The sequence below is a fragment of the Pipistrellus hanaki genome, assembly GCF_964339955.1.
Source record: "Pipistrellus hanaki genome assembly, chromosome: 17".
NCBI lineage: Eukaryota > Metazoa > Chordata > Mammalia > Chiroptera > Vespertilionidae > Pipistrellus > Pipistrellus hanaki.
Window position 1 is genome coordinate 3,862,610 of NC_140519.1, and position 27,545 is coordinate 3,890,154.

Consider the following 27,545-nt stretch of genomic DNA (forward strand, 5'->3'; position numbering starts at 1 on the left):
GTTTTCTTCCTAAAAAACAGTGTGTTGCTTGCCAGGGGATGGGAGGGGTATAGGAGAGGGTAGAGGAGGGATAAATGGTGATGGAAGGAGACTTGACTTGGGTGGTGAACACACAATACAGTATACAGATGATGTGTACAGAATTGTTCCCCTGAAGCCTGTATACTTTTATTAACCAATGTCACCCCAATAAATTCAGTAAAAATTAAAATAAATGTTATATTTTCTTAATATCTGTGGGTTATTTCAATGCTGTCAGAACTTCACATCATTTCTAGGACAAGTTATTAGAAGCTACTTAATATTTAAAATATAGTATATTTTGTAGAAAGGATAGAAATTACTTGATCAGCAGAGGCCAGTTTGGCTCAATGGATAGAGCGTCGGCTTGGGGACTGAAAGGTCCCAGGTTTGATTCCTGTCAAGGCCATGTACCTTGGTTGCGGGCATATCCCCAATAGGGGGTGTGCAAGAGGCAGCTGATCGATGACTCTCTCTCATCGATGTTTCTAACTCTCTATCTCTCTCCCTTCCTCTCTGTAAAAAATCAATAAAATATATTAAAAAAAAAAAAGAAATTATTTGATCAGATAATTCTTAAAAATTCGTATTTGGCCATGAAGGACTAGCTAGTGAAGTAACTGCTTTCCGCAGTGGCCAGAAGTGGTCAGGTAGGTGTGGCTGTGGGTCTGCATCCTACGGGCAAGTTTGCTCCTGGCTCTTCGCCCTGAAGCTTCTCATCCTTACACTGCAGGTCCCTGACTGCAGCCACAGGTCATGCTTGTAGCCTTGCCATTAATTAACTGTGCGCCTGGAAAACCAGTCTCTAAACGCAAAGAGATGGAATAACAACACATACTGGGCTCCATTGTGAGGGAGATATGAAAGCATCTGGAGGCAAAAACTAGCAAACTGAGCCCCTTGCCTGCCTGGAGGGAAGCAGGAGGCAAATCCTGGCACCCAGAGAGGAACACAGAGCAGAAGCCCATGTGCCCTGGAGGGGCCAGAGGGGACTTGGTCAGGGTGTGTGTGCTCAGGGCTGCAGGGAAGTCAAGTCAGGAGCCAGCATGGGTCTGAGGAGAAGGAGCTACACAGGAAGGTCCCAGGGGAACTGGAGGGTGACTCGGCTGGACCCAACAAGGGGTACATCGTCTGCCCTCAGAGTCTGTGAATGTTCATTGCAAACTCTTCTCCAAGTTTGCTTTCCCAGACCTTGGGAATTTTGTTGGAATAAACCCTATAATTAAAGGCTTAAGAGATAGTACATCATTTTGGTTGGTCCAGTGGTCTATGTACAGCAGCTCCTCGCTTTGCATTCCTCTGGGTGGTCAAGCCAGCTTCCTATTAAATAACACCAGTTCCCCACCAGCACCAGGTGCCTTTTGGGGTCCTTAGAGGATGGGCTGGGAGAAGGTTCAGGAAGCCCTGGCTTAGCTGCCAGGTTCTCAGTCCACAGACTGTGGTGCCCCATGACCAGCCCTCAGCCCAGCACCTCATTCGAGGGCCATCAGTGAGGGGTTGTGGTCACCTGACACGGGTCACACAAACAGCAGATGTGGGGGCACTGTCTCCTCATGATGAGCCATGTGGCATTTCACGCAGATGGACAGCCCCAAGAGGGACTTGGTCACTAAGAGGAAAGAGCAGCAGGAACTAGAGAGGGTAACGGGCAATGGAATGTAGAGATCATGTAATGGAATTATCATAAAATATCAGGACAGTGAAATGTAAATATAATTTAAGTGGAAATGTAATGCCAGTAGGATTTTAGGGCACACAGCCTAACCCTAACTCTAACCCTAACCCTAACCCTAACCCTAACCCTAACCCTAACCCTAACCCCCTAACTCTAACCCTAACCCTAACCCTAACTATAACCTTGCATCGAGGCTGATGCTTCCAGTTGACTCCAGATGTGTAGCCAGAGGAATTCAGGAAAAGCAAACCTATGGACATGGATGAGGAAAGTGGGGAGTCCCAGGAGAGGGACAGGGGGGAAAGAGCTCCCCCTGAAGGACTCTGGGGCATGATCATCTGCAGGCCCAGCCGCCCTGCAGTTAGGAGGAGAACTGACTGCTCACACTATTTTGGAGAAGTCTTTTTTTTTTTCCAAAAAAATAAAACACATTAACTCTCAATATTTTTACCATTTTAAATAACAGTGTACCAAGTAACTATCAGTTTTACTGTATTTCCCTGTCCATGTATAGCCTAGAATAAGGTAGTTTTTAATGTTTTAAAAACATTTGTAAAGACCACGGAAAGTCCCATTTTCCCGCTGAGTCTTAGCATCACTGCACGGCCTCCTCTTCTGCCCCCACCCCATGTCGGGGAGTGTGAGGTGTACTCACCGAATCAAACCAACCTGGCTGCTCAACTGTCATATGAAAGCAGGTGTCTAAGGTTGAAGCAATTTTCTGGGTTTAAAAAACTCTGTCTTAAGAAATTCAAAGTCAACAACAGATCTATTAAATAGCTTTGGTTGATTAAATCTCTAAAACATTATCCAAATATCAGACACCTAATTTTAGGCTTAAGCACCTAAAAGTCCAAGTTGTACTTTATGTAGTCCAGTAAGTATCATGAAAATGGGAAAAGCTGCCTAATTTTTTTTGGGGGGACTTAATATTTTATTTTCTTTTTACTATAAAATATTTTAAACACGTTAATCAAGAATACCATGAATAAAATGTACAATAATAGGTAATTTAAGTCAAAGGGAAACAAGATGAGAAGTTCACATACCGATTGTAGAAGTCATCTCTGTAGTAGTCATAATCGAAGACGTAACCACTAAGGGGAGAAACAAAAGATTAGTTGACATTTGTTTCAAGCACATTGAGTTGGGTACTAATTTATGATGTTCTAGCAAGCAATGTAGATCACTTTATAAATACTAATTTTTCAATGTAATTATGTGTCTGAGGAGTTTTGCAAGATGATGTTTCCTTGCAATCACAGCATGCCAGAGAATTGCCACATGTCTGACAGAGCAGAGACTGACGCTGGTTGGAATGGAAGATGAGAGCAAGAAGCAGAATAAAATATTTCAATACTTGTCATTAAACAAGACTGAAGCCCATTTTTCCCCCAGAAAAAATACAATACAGCTGTCTCTTCTTCCTAAGGTCTGAGCAATGAGACTAACCAATGAACAAAAGGAATTAAAATAGCATAAATGAAAGGGTTTAGTGGCCCATTCTCTCTAAGAATAGTAAGGAGGAATGTGGTTTCCTCAGAAATTCAGCTTTTAAAATTCTAAACACTATAATTTAATACTTTGATATCAGAAATTTTTTTAAAAAAAGCCACTTTGGCCGAAACCGGTTTGGCTCAGTGGTAGAGCGTCGGTCTGCGGACTGAAAGGTCCCGGGTTCGATTCCGGTCAAGGGCATGTACCTTGGTTGCGGGCACATCCCCAGTAGGGGGTGTGCAAGAGGCAGCTGGTCGATGTTTCTCTCATCGACATTTCTAGTTCTCTATCTCTCTCCCTTCCTCTCTGTAAAAAATCAATAAAAATATATTATAAAAAAAAAGCCACTTTGGCTGAATCATACCAACTCTAACAATATTATAGGGTATTCAAAAAGGAATTAAAGAGTACATTTCAGTGATAAGGTTGTTATGAATAAGCACCTTACAGGAATAAATTACACACTTTGCCCCCATGCACTATAGTGTAGAGTTGATAAAGCACTTTCTATGCAGTATTTCCTTTTATTGTTCTCAAAACAACCCAGGCTGGATACTGCAACTGGAAGAAACTAAAGCACAAAGGACCTCTGTGACGTGCTCAAAAAAAAAAAAAAAAAAAAAAAAAAAAAGTATTGAATTTATTTTTTAGTTATTGATTTGAGAGAGAGAAACACGGCCCTGTTGTTCCATTATTTATGCATCACTGGTTGATTCTTGTATGTGCCCTGACCAGGGGTCCCCAACCTTGTGTACCAGGACTATAACCAGCTGAGCTACTTGCCTGAGCAATTGCTTGAATGTTTACCACTAGAAAGTGATGGAGGACACTGGAGGAAAACCTCCTGAATCCAGGTCTGGAGCGCTGTAGTGACGCTGTGTGGCCGCCCAAGCTGGGAGAAGTTTACTCTCACGCCAACACAACATCTGCTCTACAAGGAAGTGATAATTTTTAACATTTACTCATTTATTTTGTCCGGAAGCTTATGATTTTAGGCCATTTTAAGTTTGCACTTCAGCACCATTAGGTACATTCACAATGTTGTGCAAATATCAGCACTACTTCCAGAGTTTTTCATGTTCCCAAACAGACATTCCGTGACCTCTGGCCCCCGCCCAGTCACCTCCATTCTACTTTCTTTGTGAATTGGCCCAGTCTAGGTTCGTCCTATAAGTGGAATTGTACTGTATTTGTCCTTTTTGTCTGACTTGTTTCAGTTTTCAAGGTTTATCCACGTTGTAGCACATAATGGAATTTCACTTCATTCCTTTTTATGACTTAACTGGAGCCCTGGTCCATGAAATTTTTGCACATAGAGGTGTGTCCCTCAGGCCAGCCTGCACCCTCTCCAATCTGGGACATCTCTCTCACAATTCAGGACTGCTGGCTCCCAACTGCTCGCCTGCCTGCCTGCCTGATGGCCCCTAACCGCTTTTGCCTGCCAGCCTGATCACCCCCTAATCATTCCCCTGCCAGCCTGATTGATGCCTAACTGCTCTCCCGCTGGCCCGATTGCCTCCAACTGCCCTTCTCTGCTGGCCTGGTCACCCACAACTGCCCTCCCCTGCTGGCCATCTCATGGCGGCCATCTTGTGTCCACATGGGGGCAGCCATCTTTGACCACATGTGGATGGCCATTTTGTGTGTTGGAGTGATAGTCAATTTGTATATTACTCTTTTATTAGATAGGATAATATAACAGTGTGTAGAAATACTATATAATAAAGAGCTAATATGCTAATTAGACTGGATGGTGGAACGACCTTCTGGAACAACCTTCTAGATGATCTTCTGAATGACCAGTGGGTGGGGCCACAGGGCCTGGGCCGTGAGGCAGCTGGGGCTGCGATGAGTCTAGACAGCCAGGGCTGTGAGGGCCAAACCCCTTGCACAAATTTTGTGCATTGGGCCTCTAGTCTATATATATAAAACCCTAATAAGCAAATATACTGAATGGCGGAACAACTGAACAATTGAACCACCAACCAGTCGCTAAGAAATGTGCTGGTCACAAGGGGGATGCATGGAACATGGCAGGCATTGGCAGCAGGTGGGCATCGGCCACAGAGGGATGGTGGAGTAGGTGAACAGGGGTGCCAGACCAAGGCCGGGTGCTGATTGCTGAAAATTCTTTGCTTCTGTGTGCCGCGGTCCCACTGGGCACTTGCACCTGCTGCCTGCATTGGCTCTGCTCCCACCTGCTGCCAGTGCTGGAGCCACCGCCTGTACCCTCTGCCAGTGCCCAACACTAGCCCCGATCACTTGGTGCCAACAGTGGGTGCGAATGGCGGCTGCCAGCCCCAATCGCCCCTTAGGGCTTCTCCACCTCTCCCTGCTCCTGAGGGGTGATTAGGGCAGCAGCTGCTGCTCGCACCTGCTGCTGGCACAGGTCCCAATCACTCCATGTCATCACGGGTGTGAGCGGCGGGTGCCGGGCTGCTGGTGGAGAAGGGATGGGGGGAGGGGGAGGCTGTTGGAGGAGGGACTGGATGGGGATATAGAGGATAGGCTGAGATCTGCTTCTTTGCCCACCACAGCTTCATGGCCCACAGTTCCTTTCAAGGTGCACAGATTCATGTATTGGAGCTTTAGTGTATGCATAATTGATAAATATCACTTTTTGTTTAAAATCATGCTACTTTTACTCTAATTTGTCATGAATAATTATTGTTTTAGCTTAAGTTTGATTATTTGAAGAATATGTTGATATTATAACTGGAAGTTTGTACCCTTTGGTCTCCTCATCGCTTCCCATTGCTAGGCCCTGCTGGCGTCATTCTACCCTCTTTTTCTGAGTTTTTTCCTGATTCCACATGTAAGTTGGATTGTGTAGTACTAGTCTTTCTCTGTCTGACTTATTTCGCTCAGTATATGCCTGCAAGACCCACTCATGCTGTCCCGATGACTGGCCGTCCTTCCTTGTGGCTGAGTAATGTTCCATTGCATGGCACCATGTCTTCCTTAGACAGCCATCTGCGGACAGGCACTGAGAAATGCTAATTATGTTTTATAATATTTTTCCTGAGACTCTTTTTTATATTAGAACCTTAGACAGCAGAGTTTAATAGTAAGAAGAAACAATGACACACGAACCAATTAACACATGTTTCTAATGTGGCTGACGGTGATCATCCCATTCCTGTGTCTTCAGCCTTTAGGAAACACTTCAGTAATTGGACAGCCTCTGGAAATTTAAAAATCCACAAGTAAAATAATTCTTTTTATTGTTCTCGGTGGCTGCTTAAGTGACCTATCCATCCTGCTTGCTTTGTTTGACCCCGACTGCAAAGGTCATTCACAGACGCAGGTGAGGCTGAGCGTCAGAATGGTTTGACCTCCAAGCCCCATATCTGCATCGTGAACTCGATTTTGCCTGTCAGTTGGTAATGAGATGAAATGTCAGGGCAATCATGATGAATCTGCTTTTGTCCTGATGGCCTGAACTTTTAGCAGAGATGTGGGCTCACTTTATTGGCTGTAAATTGAGCTGGGTTTCTGAGGAGGAGGAAGAGATCCAAGGGGGTGGAGAGAACACTGGGCTTGTCTCATGCACGTTCCTCATGCCCTGTGGGCCTTCCTGCCGCCCTCCTTAGCTCCTTTTTTTTGGGTCATTTTTCTTCCCTCCAGATTGTATCTCTTTCATAAAAATCTCTCCTTTTTCTTTCTGTGCAAACTTTCACTGGAAATTAGCTGTCAAAAATGGCATCTCCAGCAGTCACATGGACGTTTCTAAGTCACATTATGCATCCTAGAATTTTGCTGCTGGAAAACCACTCGTCTTTCACATTGAAAAGGTCCTCCTTGCCCTCCCCTGAGCCAGGAGAACAGCTGCTATGCTTGGGGCTAATCTCTTTTGGCTTTTTAAAAAGGAATCTTTGCAAATTTCTTTGTGGTAGTTTTGTATGTCACCCTGGACCTTAGGCCACTGAAAACCAAGGGCAATAAGTTAGATTGAGTAGCGCATTGCCCAGGAGGAAACCAACTGCAGTAAATGTCAGCGTTTCTGTCATTTGAGGGCAAAGCCAGTGGCACGGAGCAGCACTTGACTTTCTAGAAAAGTGGAATGAACATTTTGAATATGTAACCCAAATACTTCATATTTCTACCTTTAAATCTGGTACACATTCATGATTTTTATTCTACTTTTCAATGCACCTTTAATCTATTCGCTCACATTTCTTTAAAATTTAATGAGAAACCAGAATTGCTAAAGTACTGTAATTGTTGAGAGTCGTACAACACACACACATACACACACACACACACACACACACACACACACACACACAAACACTTTCTTTTATTACTGAAGATTAAATGAAGCCTAGTACTGCTCCTGGAATGTCATTTATGCTTTTTCATTTATAGAAGAAGAGATCACCACAACTCATTGGGTTTTGCAATATATGAGATCAATTTTCTCTAATCCCTTTGTGTTCATAAAATCAGCTTAGTGTAAGCAGACTAATACACAAAAGTATTCTTGGTATTTTCCATTATGAAACTTCATTAAAATATAATCTGAAGAATGTTAATAAACTTCTTAACACAAGGAGGGAGCAGTTAGTGACTTCCTAACAGACACCTAGGCAATAGTGACTATTACTGGAGCTTCTCAATGACAGCATTGTGCTCTCTAGAGTAAGTTGAATAATCAGTTATTGAGTACTTATTGTAAGCACAATACTGGGAGCTGTCAATAATTCAGGCAGAACATGGCTTTTAATCTCAAGGAAAGTCATCGAAGTCATGTAAGTGATCAGACAAATACTCAGGAGATCATAATTCAAAGCAGAATTTGATAAGTGCTAAAATAGAAATAGAAACTACTAGGGGAGCTTGTAGGATGTGGCTGGTGAGACACAGTGATCAGAGGTGTCATGAGAGATGGCACTGGGCCTGGTCCTTCTAGCTGGTTGGAATCAGTGGCAGGATCAGTGGCAGAGCGAACGTAGAAAATGGGCTTTGGGAAGTTCACGGCTCTCAAGAGCCTTCCTCTCAGCACACCCCTGGGCGTCCTGGGTGCAGAAGTGATGATGGAAGCTCATGCCTGAGCATGCAGAGCTCCTCTCCCTGAGCAGGATGTCACCTCAGCGGCACCAGAGACAACTGCTCCAACCTGTCGTAAAGCTGGGCATAGGCTTCCAACTCTGAGTGCATGCACATAGGTGAACAGATTTTCATATGAATAAATCTGTACATTTACTTTGGAGTGTGTGTGTGTATGTGTGTGTAGTGAATACACACAGGCATAGATTCAAAGTTCAAAAACAGTGAATTAAGTTATTTAGTCTAAACATTATTGACCAAATATTGGATTTACACCCAAGGACCTTTGGATTAGGGGTGTGTGAGGGGGGAGAGGGAGGAAGGCTAGCAGGAACCTAAAGGATTTATGAAATTCCAGGCTATTGTGGACTAGGACCTGGCAGCTTAAGAAGATCAAGTGCCTAAGAAGTTCATAAATTAAACAACCCACTGACCCTGGTCAGAGTCTGATCTCTTACTTGCTGTGCCAAGCTCACTCTCACACATCTGAAGGGTGGTGACTTTAATGGAAAGATGTGTGAAGGGTGAAAACTGGGAACAAGAGAGAAGAAGGGAAAAAAAAGAATTCTTTTTCTGTTTTCTGGCTGAGCTGGCCGAGGGAAGCACCTCCCGATGGGGTGTGCTTGCCCCCTTCCCCTAACAGGCTCTCAGGAGGGAGAGCTGCACATGGCATTCCAAGCTAGGTCTCGTTGTCACTGCTCTCTGCTGGTTTAGAAGGAGTGAAAATAAATATCCAAGTACAACCCTCTTGATTTCGTGATTACTTTCATGTACATGAGAACGAACATTTATTTTTTATAGACATCTTGACGCCTTTGATGAGAGAACGGTAAATATGAAAACAGGTGAACCACGCACCAGATCCTTGCAAGGTCTGGCCTGGAGCTGCGCAGTCTTGCCTGGGGCTGGAACACCAGCTCCCAACAGGTATTCCTGGTCTCAAGTCTCTCCCAGATCCCCACCCCCATCTACGCTGCTAAGGAATTAAAAGCATTCTTTCCTCACAGCGTCAGAATAAACAGAGAACCGCAACAGCACCTCTCAGGCTGCTCCGCACGACCTCCAGGCAACATTGAGACTGCAAACTTCATTTCTCTCCCAAATGCAGCTGCTCCTACAACGGTTGTCAGCAGTGTGTCCCATTGCTCTTCACTCATTCCGCCCTTCCCAGCCCTGTGCTCTGTGGGGCCCACAAGGCTCCTTGCTCTCAGAGACCCTCCTCTCCACAGCCTTGGCCTTTGCTGGCCTGGTTGCTCAGCACAAAGCCCCCTGTTAGGGGCTCTGCTCAAGGTGTGCACCTGTCAACGTGTTGTATCTTCATTGTGTTGAATATGCATCCATTTTTAAAGGCCTAACTCATCGTCCTCAATTAAAATGTATGTCAAGTTAGACTAAATTCCACCTTCTGTGCTATTGTTTGTTTTTGTTATCTTGTTTTGCCGGTGTTATTGTTTGCTGTCTTTCTGAATTTGTATTGGAATTAACGCTTGTCAGCCCCTTCTGTTCCTGTCACATAGCTAATCTGTACAGATTTATTTCTGTTAGCCTTTTCTTTCACAGACCAACCTCTCCATCCCATTTAGCACTCCTGTCTTCCTCCTTTGAACTTAATTTACTCTGAATCTCTCGACACTGGAGTTTTCACAATAAAATATTCCAGGAGGGCTCATGTCGGAGTCCCACTGGGTAAGACCCATCTCTTTGTTTTAAATAATTTAGTCATCGGTGCCCAGGTGTCATTCTCATTATAATCAGTTATAATCTTCTGGCTGAAGATTGTATGGAACTGGCTGTGCTTGCCTCTGCCTCACGGGGGGTGGGGGGGGGGGTGGGATAGGGAAGGCAGGAGTGTGTAGTCACCCAGGAAATATTTTTTGAACTGAATGGTACCATTTGTGAAACGTTCTCCTATAACAGTTATTTTTATTACATTTCGTAGGAAAACAACATATCTACACTAGAATGTTTAAACATCTGAATATTAATTTAGAATTTAGACCATTACAATGGCCATCTTGGGTTAAACTGTTCTGTAACATATTTTTTATTTTTTAAAAATATGTTTTTATTGATTTTAGAGAGGAAGGGAGAGGGAGAAATAGAAACATTGATGAGAGAGAAACATCAGTAGTCTGCCTCCTGTATGCACCCTACTGGGGACTGAGCCTGCAACCTGGGCATGTGCCCTATCTAGGAGAGAATCCAACTGGCACCTCCTGGTACATGGGCTGGCGCCCAACCAACGGAGCCACACCGGCCAGGTTGTCCTGTCATTTTGAAGTTGAATGTGGCCTGTAGGATCTAATGGTGAGTTCTGAATATGACTCAGTAAACATTTCACTGAAGAAACAATAAGGTATCTAAAACCATGAAAAAATGGGGGTTGATTTTTTATCTTAGCATCTATCCTAGTTGGCAGCCATAATATAGCTGCTCAAGGTATCCCATCCCCCCTCACACACATAAGCTCTTAAAGTGTAAGTGATGCCCATCTTTGCTGGTATTTGGCAGCGACCAATTAACCTGTGATAACTGATTAGTTCTGCAGAATTAAGTGGGAAATATTTTGTTTATTTATTTAATATACTAGAGGCCTGGTGCATGAAATTTGTGCACAGGTGTGTGTGTCCCTCACCCAAACTACACCCTCTCCAATCTGGGACCCCTCGGGGGATGTTCGACTGCTGGGCCTAAACAGGCAGTTGGGCATCCCTCTCACAATCCTGGACTGCTGGTTCCCAACTGCTTGCCTGCCTGCCTTATTGCCCCTAACGGCTTCTGCCTGCCAGCATGATCACCCTCTAACACTCCCCTGTCAGCCTGATTGTCGCCTAACTGCTCTCCTGCCGACCAGATCATCTCCAAATGCCCTCCCCTGCATATTTCCTCTTTATTAGATAGGGTTTTTTCTTTTACATATTGGACAGCTCTAACTGGCTGGTTTGGCTCAGTGGATGGAGCAACGGCCTGCAGACTCAAGGGTCCAGGTTTGATTCCGGTCAAGGCCACATACCTTGGTTGGAGGCACATACCCAGTGGGGAGTGTGCAGGAGGCAGCTGATTGATATTTTTCTCTCATAGATGTTTCTAGCTCTCTATCCTTCTCCCTTCCTCTCTGTAAAAAATCAATAATATATATATATATATATATATATATATATATATATATATATATATATATAAAAAGAAACATTTGAGTTTCCTCCATATCTGCCTGGCTGGTGTGACTCAGTGGCTGAGAACCCAAGCTTGACCGGGAAGGGATCGCTGTGTGGGTGCCTGTGCTGCTGTCAGCCTGAGACCCCCGGCTGAGGACATGGACCCAAACTGCTGCTTGGTACTGGAGCATTCACAAGTGGCTGCAGGTGGGGTGGGAATGTCCCCGAGTCACTATGGTGATGACGGGATGTTCCTGCCCCACCCCAGCCACTTGGCGTCTGCACGCATAGCTCTGAGTGGCCAGGGGGTGTTCTGGGAACCCTGCCCCTCAGGGCCTTCGGGCCTACAGGCTAAGAGCCTGGGTTCGAAGGATGTTCTGGGGACCCAGGCCAATCAGCACCTGTGTATGCAAATTGACCGCCATCTTTTTTGGGTTAATTTGTATACTTGTTCTAATTGGCTGTGGTGTAGCAAAGGTACAGTCAATTAGAATTTTTCTCTTTTATTAGTGTAGATAATTGACCAGAATCGAACCTGGGATCCTTGAGTCTGCAGGCCGACGCTCTATCCACTGAGCCAAACCAGTGAAGGCAAGTGGGAAATCTTTTGAATCAAGAAATATTCTGTACTTTAAAATGTCACTAAAAGTGTGGAAAAGGTCACATTTTGAGATGGATGAAATAAAGATCCATCATCCTGACTGGTGAACAGACTCTAATTGGGAAGCGAGGCTTTAAACCCTCTGCCAGCACTTTCGACGCAGATCTGCGGCTCACACGGCCTCTAAAAATGAAGATAACTTTTATGCACAGAATGGTTGTGCTGGATCACTAAGCTATTACTTAGACATTTATGATGGCTATAATATGAAACTCTGAAGAGTGAATAAAGCGGGAGGAAGGTTGAACCCTTGGTGTGCAAGGGGACTCAGCAGGGTCCGGGCTGCCCCTCCGGCCTCCTTGGGGTGAAAATGCAGTTCCTACAAAGAGTGTGAACTTGAATGAAGTCAGGGAAAGTGGCGTTGGGGAGCCACTCTGACCCCCAGCAAAGCCATTTATGCTGATGATGTGGGACAAAGAAGAGCCACTGTGGCGTGTTCTCTGCTGGTCTGGAACTCTGAGACGGGCCCTGGGAGCTCTGGCTGTGCTCTCTGGGGCTTTACGGTGAAGAGCAGACACACTTTACCAGGAAAGGAGAGCGGACCTCCTTTCCTGGTAAAGAGGGTATCTGACGGGGACGCAGTCCATGGAAAAGCCCAGAAGGCTGGACTGAGGATTCCACCCGCGCAGATGCCCTCAGGCCCCGGGGTCAGTGCTCCGCAGTCACCGCCTGTGCAGGGCGCCAAGAGTAAAACCTGACGTGGTCGGTGGGCATGGGCTGAGGAAGGACAGCACCCTGAGCCCTGGCCCTGCAGCCCGAGCGGGTGCTGGCTGCCGTCAACACGGACACGGCCACTCGCAGACACATTAGAACCCCAGCCTGGTAACCGATGCTGAGCACGCGAGAGCAATGCTCAGCTCCTCGGGGAAGCCGTGGTGGTTTCGAGAAGCACATTCACCTCCAGAGAGGCCAGCGCTGCTCAGAGCTGGGCACAGAGGTGGAGACCACAGGAGCGGGCGGGCTGCAGCGCCCAAACCACCAAGCCAACAGCAGCGGGGGTGCAGGAGGCAGTGGGTCAGTGTTTTGCTCTCACATCGACGCTTCTCTCTCTCCCTTCCTCTCCAAAATTGATAAAAATATATTAAAAATAAAATAATTAAGAGGTAAAAATCGCTATGGCTAAGAGTTTAGAGGGTGCAATTAGATCATTTAGCCAATATTGTCTCAGTTACAATTTTAACACCATTTTGCCTTAAAAACACACAGAGCCTGGGTGACATCAGACTTGCTATCGGTTCAAATGGATTTAATACCTAAATAGTGTTTTCTCTCTGACTGTGTATCAAATGATAGGTTGCTCTTTTTTAAAAAAAAATATTTTATTGATTTTTTTACAGAGAGGAAGGGAGAGGGATAGAGAGTTAAAATCATCAATGAGAGAGAAACATCTATCAGCTGCCTCCTGCACACTCTCCACTGGGTATGTACCCACAACCAAGGTACATGCCCTTGACTGGAATTGAACTCGGGACCCTTCAGTCCGCAGACCGACACTCTATCCACTGAGCCAAACCGGTCAGGGCAATAGATTGTTCTTTAAACACCTCAAGGCTTCATGGTCACCCAGACCTGGGGAAGGTGCCCGTGACAAGTGATAGCCAGTCCCCAAGCGGAGCCGGTACAGACCATGGCACTTGGCGTGTGGGACACGTGGTTACGTGAGTTTGCGAGGTGCAGGGGAAGTGCTGGTAACTCCCTTGAATATTATCAGCAACAAAGCCCCGCCCGCTGCTTCCTTTCTGAGTAGAATATCAGTCAGTCTGTTAATGCTTCTGTGCATTCTCCTCCCTCCAGGAGCGCATCAGTCCTGCAATCCAACACTTTCCTCTCTCCCAGGAGGACGTTTCCTGGAGAAATGAAAGCGGTTGTGGCCGCCAGCAGCCCAGTGGGGCCCTAGCAGCGCATGCAGCCATGACATTAGAGCTGGCAGGACCGAGCCGGGCTGGGAGGACACCTCTGAGTTTCGTTAGTGAACGGCCGCTGGTTCTTGTGCTGAGGCGCCTCTGCCACGCAGACCATGGGATGGATCGCCCGTGTCCTGGGGAGGCTGCCTGCCACCCGGCGGGTTTACATGACCTTGGCGGCGGGAGCACACTGCAGGCAGCAATCCTGGTAAGAGCCTTGGCTGAGCTTCCGGGCTTCCGCAGCCGGGCTAAGGGCAGGCTGATGAATAAATGATGACTGCGGCGTCAGAGGCTCCGTGCACTGGCCCGGGAAGTAGCCCGGGGCCTCAGAGCAATGACAGCACACTTGCTAAAAGAACCATTCATTTTGTGGTGGCACTTGTCTGAGTTTAAAAAGCGAGAAATGGATTTTTAGAAGCGGTAAATTGGTGTCATCCCCGTATCCCCGTTTCCCTGGAGACCGAGAGGAATTGAAACTACAGGATCACAAAGTAGTCACTGAACTGGCCGTGGTGACTCCGTGAAGTCCGATGGGTGTTGAAAGTTTTGGACAGTTTCTCATTGCCCTCCCTTCATTCTGACACTGCACCTGGATTTTAGCACAGGCCACAGCCTCCCATCCTTCCACCAGGGACCCGGGACACCACTTTCCCCAGCGGGGGCTGGGGTGGTTCCTTAGGATATCTTGAAAAAAGAAAGAAAATGTTTGGGCCTCGCTGGGAGGAGGCGGGTTTTATGTGCGTGGAGTCACAGTCCTGGTTTCCAAAGTCCCGTCACAGACGTGGTGGGGCCTCAGTGCAGCGGGAGGCAGGGCCAGTGTCCAGCGTCGCCTCCCACTGTGCGTGGGGCCATGGCCTGGGCCCGTGGGAGAAGGAGGGAGCCTAGGAGTGCGCCCTGCAATGAGTCCCTAGAGAGCTGAGAGGAACCAAGAGTCCAGAGCACGAGGCGAGAAGAGCTGGAGAGAGGAGCTTCTTGGTTGAGGGGACAGATATCTCAAATCCTCCTGTGCACGCAGTGGCCACCCCACCCTGGTCCCTGCCCTCTGCTCCCCGGTGTGACTGACAGCAGCATCTTCGCTGTCCCCCCACTTCCCCGGGCCTGCGCCTATCTCCCCCTCCCTGCCCTCCCGCAGCGACCTGACCTGCGGGGAGCGGACTGAAGGCTCCCTGCGGGCTTACCCTGCGCCCTCCTGGCTGAGCGGCCCAAACCTCATGCCCGCGCTGGGCTTCCCAGCTGCTTTGCTGTCAGGAATTAGTAGGTTAACGAGGCACGGTGCAGACATGACCTCGATGCTCAGCGGGAGCCTCCGGGATGGCACCCTCCCCCCTGACTCTGATATCCTAGAGAAATGGCATTTCCACCGGGCATTTCCCTTCTGTTCTTTCTAGATCCTTTTTTTTTTTTTTTTTTTTTTTTTTACAAATGAAATCTGCATATATTTAAGACACACATTTGGTGTTTCCATATGCGTACAGACTGTGAAATGACTTCCACAGCCCAGCCAACTAACCCAGCCACCACCTCCCACAGTTCCGCTTTCTGGGTGAGAGCATTGAAGATCCACGTCTTCAAAAGCAAGTTGCAAGTATAGGAAACAGTGCTGTTAACAAGTCACCCTAAACGGCAGTTCCCAGAACTCATACCTCCACGTAGCTGGCAGCCACTGCTCTCCCGCCCTGCCCTTGCCCCCCTCCCAGGCTCTGAGCTCAGCTGGGCCAGCTCTGCCTCTGTGAGGCCATGCACCTTGGCCTTTTTATTTGACGTTTCAGTTACTGAAATGTCCTCCAGGCTCATTCATGGCACCCCGAACAGCGGGTTTCCGACCGGCACAGGTGAGGGTGCCCAGGGTCTCGGGGGCTGAGCAGGAGAGCGGCTCGGCTGGCCAGGGCTCCTTGCTCATGGAGCCAGCGCCTCAGTGCGATCAAGGCCATAACTGGGCTTCGTGTCCTGAGTGTGTGTTCAAATGCCTCAGTCAAGCCTGGAAAAGAATGTATTCTGATTTTTTATATAATTTTTAAATAGCCTGAGTTATTTAAATTATCCTAAGTCAGTGAGGAAGCCTGAAAAAGGTGTTTACCCATGCGATAAATAATCATTCTCCCAATGAAGCTACTCCTGCGAACATTCATCTGCTGAACAACTGGCATGAATCAGGGTTTCAGTTCCAAATGCAATCAGTTCATATGCAGCCTTCCCTTTAGAAGGCCAGCTCCTGGGACAGGTGAGGAGCTAACTCACTGCGGTTCCCTCTGGTGCCTGAGGATGAGCAGCTCAGTGTGAGAGTGCCTGTCCCTGGAGGACTCACCGTGGCCCCGGCTGCACGTGGACATCTCCGCTCAGAGGCCAGAGAAGGCACACCCTCCCTCCTCTGTGCTGTCCTTAAGCAGCTGGGGGACCTTTCTCAAGGCAAAACTGGTCTTAAACTAAGACTTTGATTTTAGAATCTTAACTGGATCAACCAGTCAGTCCGTATTCTTTACCAGGTGCTGACTGATGCCCCTCTTCTCCCAGAGCACTTTCCAGATCAGAGTCTGCCCGGGGCCCCTCAGAGGAAGCCCGTGCCAGGAGTGGTCCGGGGCTGCTTCCAGGTGTGACGAGGAGGACGGCGGAAAAGGCCACTGAAGGGTTCTCTGGGCGCAGGCCTGGGTCTGCGCTGAAGGTCCAGGCAGTTCAGCTGGGACTTCTTATTGTCAGGTGAGAAGGGAAAAGCATTTTATTTTCTAAGTCTAATTAATTTTTAAAATTAATTTTTAATAAAATTTTCTAATAAATTATTTTATTTGTCGAAAAGTATTTTATATTATATATAATAAATTATACACATAATGCATATTACATATAAATTATGCATTTATATGGGATATATTTATGATAATTTGAAAAAAGAAACATTGTTATTAATATTTAATAAAATCACTTATTAAGAGTTTAAATTATATTTTAAAATAATTTAACATTTAAGTTTATTTTTATTTATTTATTTATTTTTTAATATTTTATTGATTTTGTACAGAGAGGAAGGGAGAGAGATAGAGAGTTAGAAACATCGATGCAAGAGAGTCATCGATCGGCTGCCTCTTGCACACCCCCTACTGGGGATATGCCCGCAACAAAGGTACATGCCCTTGACCGGAATCGAACCCAGGACCTTTCAGTCCCCAAGCCGACGCTCTATCCATTGAGCCAAACCAGCCTCGGCAACATTTAAGTTTAGTGCAACCCCAACCTCAGTCTGGGATGACGCCAGAGTGAGTTTTGTCGCACAGGCAGTGTGCTCTCAGGCCCTCTGGTCTCCCTGGCCCCGGGCCTCTCATGCTGAGCCCAGACCAGGTGAGATCAAGAGCCCACCTCCATGTGCCTCAAAAAGGGGGTGGAGGGGTAGGGGGGAAGGAGAAGGGGGTAAGGATGGGGGAAGTTAGATTCCAAAGTTTTTTTGAAGCGATCCCGAGACCATGAATATCTGTGAAGATGACCTGCCTGCGGGCAGGAAGGGGAGGATGGGGAGAATGCTGGTTTGGTGCAGACAGGATCTAGAGGTCTGGCGGTATCAGAATTGCCAGGTAGCCATGGAAACCACCTTATGCACTGACCCACCCTGGGAAATAGCATCACCAGGTCCAATGAGCCTTCAGGCTTTCTGCTAGGCCAGTGTTTATTGTTAATTTTCCTTTCTTCTTTTGTTAATCCTCACCTGAGGATATTTTTTTCCATTTATTTTTAGAGAGAGTGGAAGGAAGGGGTGGGAGGAGAGAAACATTCATGTAAGAGAGAGACATTGATTGGCTGCCTCCCACATGGGCCCTGACTGGGGCCAGGGATCAAGCCTGAAACTGAGGTATGTGCCTTTGATTGGATTCAAACCTGGGACCCTTCACTCCACAGGCTGATGCTCTATCCATGAAGCCAAACCAGCTAGGGAGATTTTTTATTTTCCCAATGACATTATTTATTCATCACTGACTTGTAAATGTGAAAGTTCTTATATCAGTCTAGAGCGGAAGATCTGAGATCACCAATTTCCTCTCACAATTCCCCAAGCTTTTCTGTAAGCAAATATTTCCTTGTGTTGTAACTGTTTTTGACAAAATTTTCCATAGGTATGTTCCAATTGATTTTATGTGGCGTCATTTAAAAACTCTATTTTATACCTGACCAGTGTACTTGGTGGTTGAGCGTTGACCTATGAACAAGGAGGTCATGACTCAATTCCTGGTCAGGGCACAAGTCCGGGTTGCAGGCTTGATTTCCAGTAGGGAGTGTGCAGGAGACAACGGATGGATGTTTCTCTCTCAGCAATGTTTCTATCTCTCTCCTCTCCCTTTCTCTCTGAAATTAATAAAAACACATAAAAAATATAAAAATGCTGTTTCATAATTTCTGCAGCACATTTATCTGAGGAGAAAATTTTCTTCCATATTTACATTAAGAAGACATGGGCATCAAAATATATCAACATTTCTTTTCATTACAGGAATTTAAATGACAATTATTAATGTTGATCATTAAAATATGAAACGGAATATATGTGCTCATGTTTGATAGCCTATTTCACTCCCAGGTTTTATTTTTTCTCTGCTTTATAAAAACGTCTTTGATTTCCACATGTAGCTCAAAGCATGGCCTGCAGGAGGCGCTTATCTCTGACTGACTCTGGCACAACATGAACGCGCCTCTAGGGCTGCAGGAGAGCTGAATTTCTTTTCTTTTTTTTTTTTTCAAATGAAATAATTTTATTCAAAGAAGATAATTCTTTTTTTAATTAATAAACTTTTACACTTCTAAGAATAAATTTTAAAATCTAATAATTTTAAACCTTGTTTTTTTTTTCTGCCCTGGGAATTGAGAGCAAACTTGTTTACATGTAAACTTGCCCTTAGGCTATCAAAAGGTGTAGCCATTCAAGTGTAAATGGACACATTGTTTAAAGGTAGCTGCTGGTTGGAATTGGATTACCTGTTCTGGGTGGGAAGGAGAGCTGACTTTCTGACAGCTCCTCCGTGCCAGGCCCGAGCTAAATGTATGATGCAAATTTTCTTACTTATTCTCTATTTCACACATAACAGCCTCAACTAATAGAGCTTGTCTGTGAGGGTCAGAAGAAGGAGGTGGAGGCAGTTTCTAAATGTACACAGCGGCACCTTTTTAAGACACGGGCAGGCAGTGCTAAAGTATGCGATATTAAACACTGCGTTATTCATTAATACAATTTTTTATTCAACATAGAATTAAAGCAAATGTCTGTGAGGTGTGCAGGGTCCTATGTCATATGGTCACATGTCCACGATATCATGGACCACACACCATGCTCTTCTTCCCTTTGGCAAGCAGCTGAGGTAAAAGTCACATCTCTGAACATGCGTTTCTTGCAGCAGATTACCTGCGCCTGGTAGGCTCATGTGTGTCCTGTGGTCACCATTACCCTGTCTCTCCCTGAAGAGGATCAGGAGAGATTCCGACACTTTTGGACAATTGTATTTAAAATCACTTCCTTGGAGGAGAATGGGGAAGTTTCACTAGGACGTAAAATGTTCAGTCAGCAGAACCACTGGGTGTACGCTTCAACCCACTTTACTTCTAAGTCATATCTAAGTCAGACTTAGGTCATATCTAAGTTATGTTTCAGACACCTCTAAGTCATACCTAATTCATACCTAAGTCATATCTAAGTCACACATAATTCATGTCTAAATAATACTTAAGTCATATCTAAGTCATACTTAAGTAATGCCTAAGTCATACCTAAGCCATGTCTAAGTCATATCATCATCTGCTATGTCATTTTCCCATTTTGAATTTTGCTGAGCTATAAATCATTCTTCTGTGAAAATGTTTTCTCAGGGCTCTACTACTGAGTTCTAAACTCCGAATGAGTTTAGGACAGAGATATGGAGGCTGCGCAATAAAAATGACTTCCATCTCAGAGTGGCGGGAGGACAGGGCAGGCTGCTGGGAAAGTGCACTCAGTGAGGCGTGGAGAAAAGCTATTTCACCCCCTGACACACGTGCCTTCGGAATGAAAGGCTGCCTTTGGCTCACAGACGTCTGACAATAGCAGCTGATGACAATGAAGGAGGAAGCACGCTCTAGTGATTTCTTTGGACCTGATCAACGCGACTTTCCATTTTTCATGAGGTCCTCCAATAAATCACCTGCTCATTCTATTCCCCAGCCTCCCAAGCCATTATTTTGATTACTGTGATTGAAGCGACTTCCTGAGATGCTTTTATGAGGAGTAGAGGGGAGGGACCATGGTGCTCCAGGAGGCACAGAATGTTCAAAGGCCACAAACAAAGACACAAAATAAAATCGACGTGATCACTCAGAACCTAACCCCACTCGTGTTCTGGATACCGAGCATGAGCACGTGGACCCTAGATGTGATTGTTTCTTCATCAAATGCTGCACAACCTCCTCAGGGTGAGACATCACCTCCCCCAGCTCCTTCTGGACATACGCTGAGCGTGCAGAAGTGCTCTCACCTGTAACTAATCTGTTAAAATGTCCTAAAGTGACTAATACATAACAGTCCTTTAATACATGAGTCAAAAGATTGCTGGGCAGATCCGTTAAGAACAGTCAGTGCGGAATGCCTGAAGACCAGCCCTGTGTTCTTGCTCACACTATACTACCATTGGACCATGTATCTTGACTCAGACGACACCACCGGCTCTGAGTTCGGAGAGCCAGTCTGAGTGATGGAGTGGAGAAATGAAAGTGAAATGAGAAAAAAAGAGAAAAGATAGAGATTTTGGAGATTGGGTTGGAGAAATTGGCGGGAGAATCACTGAGCAGAGAAGACTGAAGGGAAACGGCCACGGTGGGTGACAGGGAACAGTGACTCGGCAGTTCAGAGGAAAGCTGAGAACCTGACTGAGCATACGTGTACATGATGAGACCGTAGATGACCAGTCTACCCTGTGCTCATGGAGATGCAGTTTGCACAGATGTCCGTCAGCTCATTTCTGAGGTCACAGTCAGCCCAGGCTGCCGTTCACTTAAGTCTTTATCAGATGGAGGCAGCCATGCTGCTGAAGAAAGGATGCGCCCAGAGATGAGTTAGGACTCTGAATATGGACTGAAATGACTGAAACACCATCTCAGTAAACATTGGTAATTTGAATTAAAAATTGATTAAAGAATTGATATTTAAAATATTTAGACATATACTCACCCAACAGATAGGAAAGGCTCCTTTGAGTCAAGTCTGTGAAAAAAAATATGAAAAGTTTATTTTAACATGATATGCTATCCAATTAAATTGCTTTTGTATAAACCCGACTGAATTGTTATCCTTGTTGGGATGAAAATGCATAACCTTGCACCAGTGTAAAAGCTATAAATAATACACTAACACCTAATCTGGACTAATTCAAATTCTAGTTGGATTAATGGGGAGGCTAAAAACATGAGAGAAACCCGGTATGGGACGTAGCATTGAAACGATGCATTAGGATAACATTGTTATTTCACTTCTGATTTGCTCTCTCTAAGTCTACTTATTTTCTGTCTCCCCTACTCCCAGTAATTTGTGTGTAGACGTTCCTACAGGTGTCTGTGATGGCTGGAGAAGTAAAATTTACAAAGCATTTGGTTACATAGTAATTGAATAATTTATTTCCAGTACATCTTCCAGCATAAAGATGTAAACATCATGGTACCTGGCCACTAGTGACACCACCACCTGGAGCCAGGACACAGGCCGGGCCCTCCTGCTCCCTGTGCCCCGGGATCAGGTGCTTGTTGTGGCTCCTCACATGTGAACGGGAAGTTAGTTCTGAAGGAAGCCTCTGTGTTTCGGCATCTTGAACAATCCACTTAAAAACATTGGGGTGGAGGGATTGAGCAAAATAGAAAGAAGAAAAAGAACTCCTGCGGGGAAGGGGAGGAAAGGGCGTAGAGGGAGGTGGAAGGGAGGTGGAAGAGAGTAGAGGGAGAATAAACAGTGATGGAAGAACAGAAGAGGGGGGGGGGGAAAGAGATATAAGAAGGCAAATGTAAAAAAATAAATAAAATAAAATTAGTAAACCAAAAAACAAATAGAAAACCCCTGTATTGTGGCCCTTATTTTCCTCATTACAGCAGAGGCTAGGATTGCACCAGGGAAAGGGCTTCTTTCCTACATCAGCTCTGTATTCTTTTCAAAAGGTCAGCCAGCAGAAAGGCAGCCTTCCCCATGCTCTCTCGCTAACAACCAAGGAGGCCGTCGGATGGGTGTGACTGGCCACTTTGTTTTCATATGTTTTTTATCATATAACTAGAGGCCTGGTGCCCGAAACTTATGCAAGGGCAGGCCCTCGCAGCCCAGCTGCCTCACGACCCCGCCCCCTGCCCGCACTCACCTTGGCCTGGCGCTGCCTGTGTTCACCTCCACACCCCCCAGTTCTCCGGTTCCTCAGAGACCCACAATCCATCGCCCGAAGAGGATGGCCTGGGCCTCCCTCTGTGAGGTGATTGTGGAGCGATGATAGGCCCCCCAATCAATCACATTGCACCCACTTTGGCTTGCCTGGCGCCAGTGTCATAGTGTGGCAGTCTAGATGGTTCCACTATTCAGCTGTTTGGTTGATCTGCACATTATGCTTTTATTATAGACTAGAGATCTGGTGCATGAAAATTCATGCACTGGAGGGGGAGAGGTCCCTCAGTCTGGCCTGCCTTCTATCACAGTCCAGGAGCTTTGAGGGGTGGGAGGTGACCCAGCTATCAGGGGAAGGCAATGCCCCCATCACACCTTTGCTGCTGCCACTGCTGACAGTGCCAGCCTCAGCTGGTCCTGGTTACCTGAGCCTTGGGTGGCCCTGGGTGGCTAGATAGCTATCGGCGGCTTGCCTGAGCCTTGGGCCAGCCCTGGGCAGCTGGGGAACAGAGGGGACTGGGGGACTCTGGAGGCAGGTGCACAGAGTGGGTGGACCCACCTGGGGGTGGGTCTGGCTATGCTGTGTGCCTGCTGCCTTGGCAGGGCTGAAAGGACTGGGCACTGCCATCTTGTGGCTATGAGTGCTGCCATATTTGAGGGTGTGGCAGTCAATTAGCATATTCCCTCCTTATTGGCTATGGGTGCTGCCATATTTGTGAGGGCCTGATGGTCAATTAGCGTATTCCCTCTTTATTAGATGGGATTATAGGTTAAATGCAGGCAATTATTAAAAACATTTTCATCTAAATTCTGGCACTTAAGATTTTTTAAAGCTTTCTCATTTTAAATTATTTTATTTATGTGTATGTCACCCCTTTCTTGACAATTTCAATAACCGTTGAAGAGAGAGAAACATTGATCTGTTGCCACGGGTACACTCAGTGACCGGGGATGGAACCCACCACATTTTGGTGTCTGGGACGATGCACCAATCAATTGAGCCACCTGGCCAGGGCTTTCCATGTAAAATCGCTTCTCCTACAGCCACTTTATTGCATGAAGCTTGTCTCCTTATTGCTCAGATGTGTTGGGTTTAGCGACGCCTTGCTGGCTTTAGCATCCGGTTCAATGTGAGCACCAATTTTTCCTTCTTCCCCACTGCATGGTCTCTTTAGCTTTGAGTTTCTCCACCACCTTCTAAAGCCAATCTTGACCCCTTTGCTCACAGGAACAGGCCTGTCTCTGCGTCCACTCCATATCTCCGCCGCTGTGACCGTCTCAGGACACAGTCCTGGTCAGCAGGCTGAGGGGGTGTGCAGACTGATAAGGGCATGGTGCTTGCTTCCACCTGGACAAGAAGCTCCTGAGGCTCCATGTGAGGCCTCCCTGGGCTTGGGGTGGGGGCGGCGGGGACGAGAGGACTGGCTGGTGCTCTGGGAGCTGAGCAAAGGGGGAAGAGGATGTCTACTGAATGCAAGCCCCAGGCACCAGGCCATCCTGCCTCAGGTCTCCTCCAGCAGTGGTGACTAGTGACCTCAGTGAGCCATGCTGGGCCTCGCCACCACCCGCTTGGGCGCCCTCATCACTCAGGGCCAATGCCCTGCCAGAGAGACTCAGAGATTCTTACACTTTTCTCATTCATCACATAGCAAACCCTGAGCCAGCCCAAGGGCCGGGGTGAAGAACAAAAGGATAATCTGCAGGGTTCTCCCACAGAACGGATAGGGGCCAGGGCAATGCCAAAGGCCAGCCGTCACTCTAAGACCAGAAATGACTGGGATGTAGGAAAAACCCACTTCTGTCATTTTAGTCCTGAAAAGTGAAATAAGTAAAAGAAGGAAAGTACTGGAGAAGCAGGCCCCTGGGGGAAACTGTTAATCAATCTAAACCCTAGGAACATGATTACATGGCAGAATGCCCTGCCTTTTTTATATCCTCTGAGTTTTTATAAGGTAATTGTTCTGTGAAGAAAGTAATTGATTTTAACTTTCCTGAGATTTACTTTTAACAGGAAATAGGTAGCGAATTTAATACTACTTCGTTCAGGATCCAACAGAATTATGAGTAGAATAAGATAAACTTCCAAAACATAGGCGCAGTAGACAAGTAAAATAGAATGCAAAATTTAAATCAATGTTTGGGCTAATGGATTTATAACACTTTGTATTTTACAACAACAAAGAACTAGGCTGTATTTCCTGAGGGCTTTGCATCATTCAAAATGCTTTGTGAACATTTATTTCAGCAACATGACACCCACCCTCTGAGGTGGAGCTCACTTTACAGAAGAGGTAAGTGATACTGAGACGCTACTGGTCTTCCCAAGGCCACACGGCCAGCAGTGCTGGAGGCCAGGCTTGAATGTAGGCAGTCGGGCCCGAAGGTCCTGGGCTCACGTCCAGTGTGGCATGCCTTGTCTCACCGTTTATTTGGTTTGTCTGCACATTGCTGATGGGATTGCCGCGAGTCCTCCCTTCATTCTTCCTCAATTCTCCTGAGAGGTCAAATCCGATTCCCAATGTTGTCCTCATTCCTGTTGTTCCCAAACGTCCCTCTGGCATCACCCCATTTCCGACGCATGGGTACATCTGCCTAGCGTGCACCTTCAACTGTAGGTGCCTTTAACACAACACGGCCCAAATCCCATTCTTTGCCTCCCTCCCTCTCTCCCTCTCTCCCTCCTCCCCCCTCCCTTCCTCCCCTCCTTCCCTCCTTTCCTCTCTCCTTTCTCCCACCCTCTCTCCCTCCTTTGCTCTTCTTCTCCTCTTTGCCCCTCACTCAATGGCCCACTGGCACTGGCACCGCTGGGATACTGGAGACGGAGCTGGAGGGCGGAGAATGTTGCTCATTCACTCTGCACAGCCTCAGCGCACAGCCTTGGCCCAGAGCCGTTCCTGTCCCCTTGTTTCTGTGGCCGAATCCTCTTCACGCTGCTCAAGCCTCTCAGTTCTCGCTGCTGCAGTGCTAGTGCTCAGATCACCAGCTTCCAGGGGCCCATCGCCCCAGGCCTCCCTCTGCAGCCTTCCCGCCAAGCGCCCTCTCTCCCAGCAGAACCCTCTGCCTGCCATGGAGTCCAGGTCCAGTGCCTTAGAGCTTAGCCAACCAATTGCTCCTTGCATGGGGAGAAGCTGGCTCAGTGTATACACAAAGCTCACAGCTGTTTTGATGATGATTTTGATCAAAGATATGCGCTTGTGATTCTTAGATGTCTTTCTGTACAAACACTTGGCATATTAAAGTCTAACACACTTCTATCAGTATTCTTAAAATTCTTACAGATTCATTTACTGCTGAAAGATTAAGCAGGCAAGCCTCTTCCATGTGCAGTGCGGACAGCCTGTTCGTGGGTAACTGTAGATGAATTCTTTGACATCCAGTGATGGGTTAAAGGATTTATAACACTTGGTGTTTTACAACAACAAAGAATAATGAGGGCACGCATCATTCAAAATGCTTTATGAAAACGTTGATTTATTTCAGCTGATGACCAAAACCAGAGCAAAGCAGCCGGGCCTCTGTGGACTCTGCTGGGGAGCAAGGCGCTGGAGAGGAGGTCTGGGCATGTGTCGGGACCATGAGAGCAGATGCAGAGCTGTCCCAGGCATGGAGTGCAGCTTGGAACAGAGACAATGATATCATCACAGCTTTGCAGCGGCCAGGTGGGCTCAGAAATCCGGGGGCCAGTCTGAAGAGCACACGGGTGTCTAACCACTTGGCGGCGCACCTGGCTCTGATGCAGAATGATGTCAAGTGTCAGCTGTCTGGAAGAAAACGATGGTCTGTCCGCTCGCCATGGGCAGGCGCTTCAAGGGTGTTCTCAGGCCCCTCAGCCCCTCTCCGGGTGCAGGACCTCCAGGCGCAGAGCTGCCGGAGATGCCCCGGTTGCCCCGCCTGCAGTCTCCGATGCTGCTCTGACACCACACTGAGAAGCTCATGACAACGAGCAGCTCTGGGTGTGACCACAGGGGCAATCATTTCCTAAAAGCTTGTCTACTCCAGAGCTGAGAGGTCAAACGTTTTAATTTTTGTGTCAATTCTGACTAATTGATGGTGGCCGCTGGGAACAGTGTGCTGACAGGAATTCTAAGGCCCCTCAGGCCTGCGGGTGGAGGGCTGCAGTTCATCCGTGTGCACCTTGCAGCTGGCAAAGGAGGCACAGGATGCTGTATCAACCCGGGCTGGTGGCGCTACAGGGACTTCTCCGCCTCCCCAGGAGTGGGGCGGGGTAGGGGGGGGGCAGGGGGGAAGGAAGAAGAGGGAGTGTGCTGCAGGGCACACCATCCAGGCTCTAGCCCGCCTGCCAGCCTGTGCTTTATGGTGTGCACTTAACGCCTAGGGTGAGAGCTGCTGTTCGGAACTGGGCTGTAGTCTTAGCAGGTGTGCACATCTAAGCCTCATAATTGCCCTGAGGCCATCATCATCTCCATTTTTTATGGGAAACTGAGGCAGAGGATTGGGCAGCTTCCCAAGACCTTACAGCTAGAAGGTCATAGAAGAGAAGGTAACTCAGAGTGTAACCAAAACCCTGAATTATTTTTAAAAATATATATACATTTATTGATTTCAGAGAGAAAGTGTGTGTGTGTGTCTGTGGGAAGAGAGAGAGAGAGAGAGAGAGAGAGAGAGAGAGAGAGAGAGAGAGAGAGAGAGAGAGAGACATCAGCTCTGAAGGATAGTCAGTTGGCGGCTGGGAGGGGGCATGTCTCCATCAGCCCCGGCCTCACGCCTCGCTGGCCATTCCCGGGCATTTCTCCCCCCAGGAGGGGTGCTCAGTGAGAGGCCACACACACCAGGCACAGGCTCTCTGCTTAGGGTGGGGCGGGGCAGTGAGCCCGGTCAGCGGCTCCTGCTTTCTCTGACCGCTGGCGTGGCTCTGTGTGTCATTTGAACCGGGCTGCTCTGTAGGTCTAGCCTTCTTGGAATGACTGTTTGTTCTTTGGTTTATTTATTTATTTATTTATTTTTAATTTTTTTTTTTTTTTTTTTTTTTTGAGAGAGAGAGAGAGAGAGAGAGAGAGAGAGAGAGAGAGAGAGAGAGAGAGACATTGATGCATGAGAGAAACATTGATCAGTTGCCTCTTGTAAGCACTCTGACCAGGGATTGAACCTAACACCCAGGCATGAGGCCTGACCGGGGTTGAACCATGAACTTGGTGCACGGGACCACACTCTTGCCAGCTGAGCCACACTGCCCAGGAAGACCATTACTCTTTTTGAGGTTCAT

The 27,545-nt window shown here is 46.9% G+C and overlaps 1 protein-coding gene across 6 annotated transcripts in view; it reads right to left on the reverse strand.

The window, feature by feature from the left end:
• RALYL (RALY RNA binding protein like) overlaps positions 1–27,545 on the reverse strand; it is a 501,772-nt gene that overhangs the window by 60,016 nt on the left and 414,211 nt on the right. For all 6 annotated transcript variants that reach the window (XM_084864793.1, XM_084864798.1, XM_084864796.1 and 3 more), the window contains 2 exons: positions 21,137–21,169; positions 2,746–2,793 (listed from right to left, as the gene is read on the reverse strand). In XM_084864793.1, coding sequence (XP_084720919.1) covers positions 2,746–2,793; positions 21,137–21,169 — 81 coding nt within the window. The remainder of the gene's footprint in view (positions 1–2,745; positions 2,794–21,136; positions 21,170–27,545) is intronic.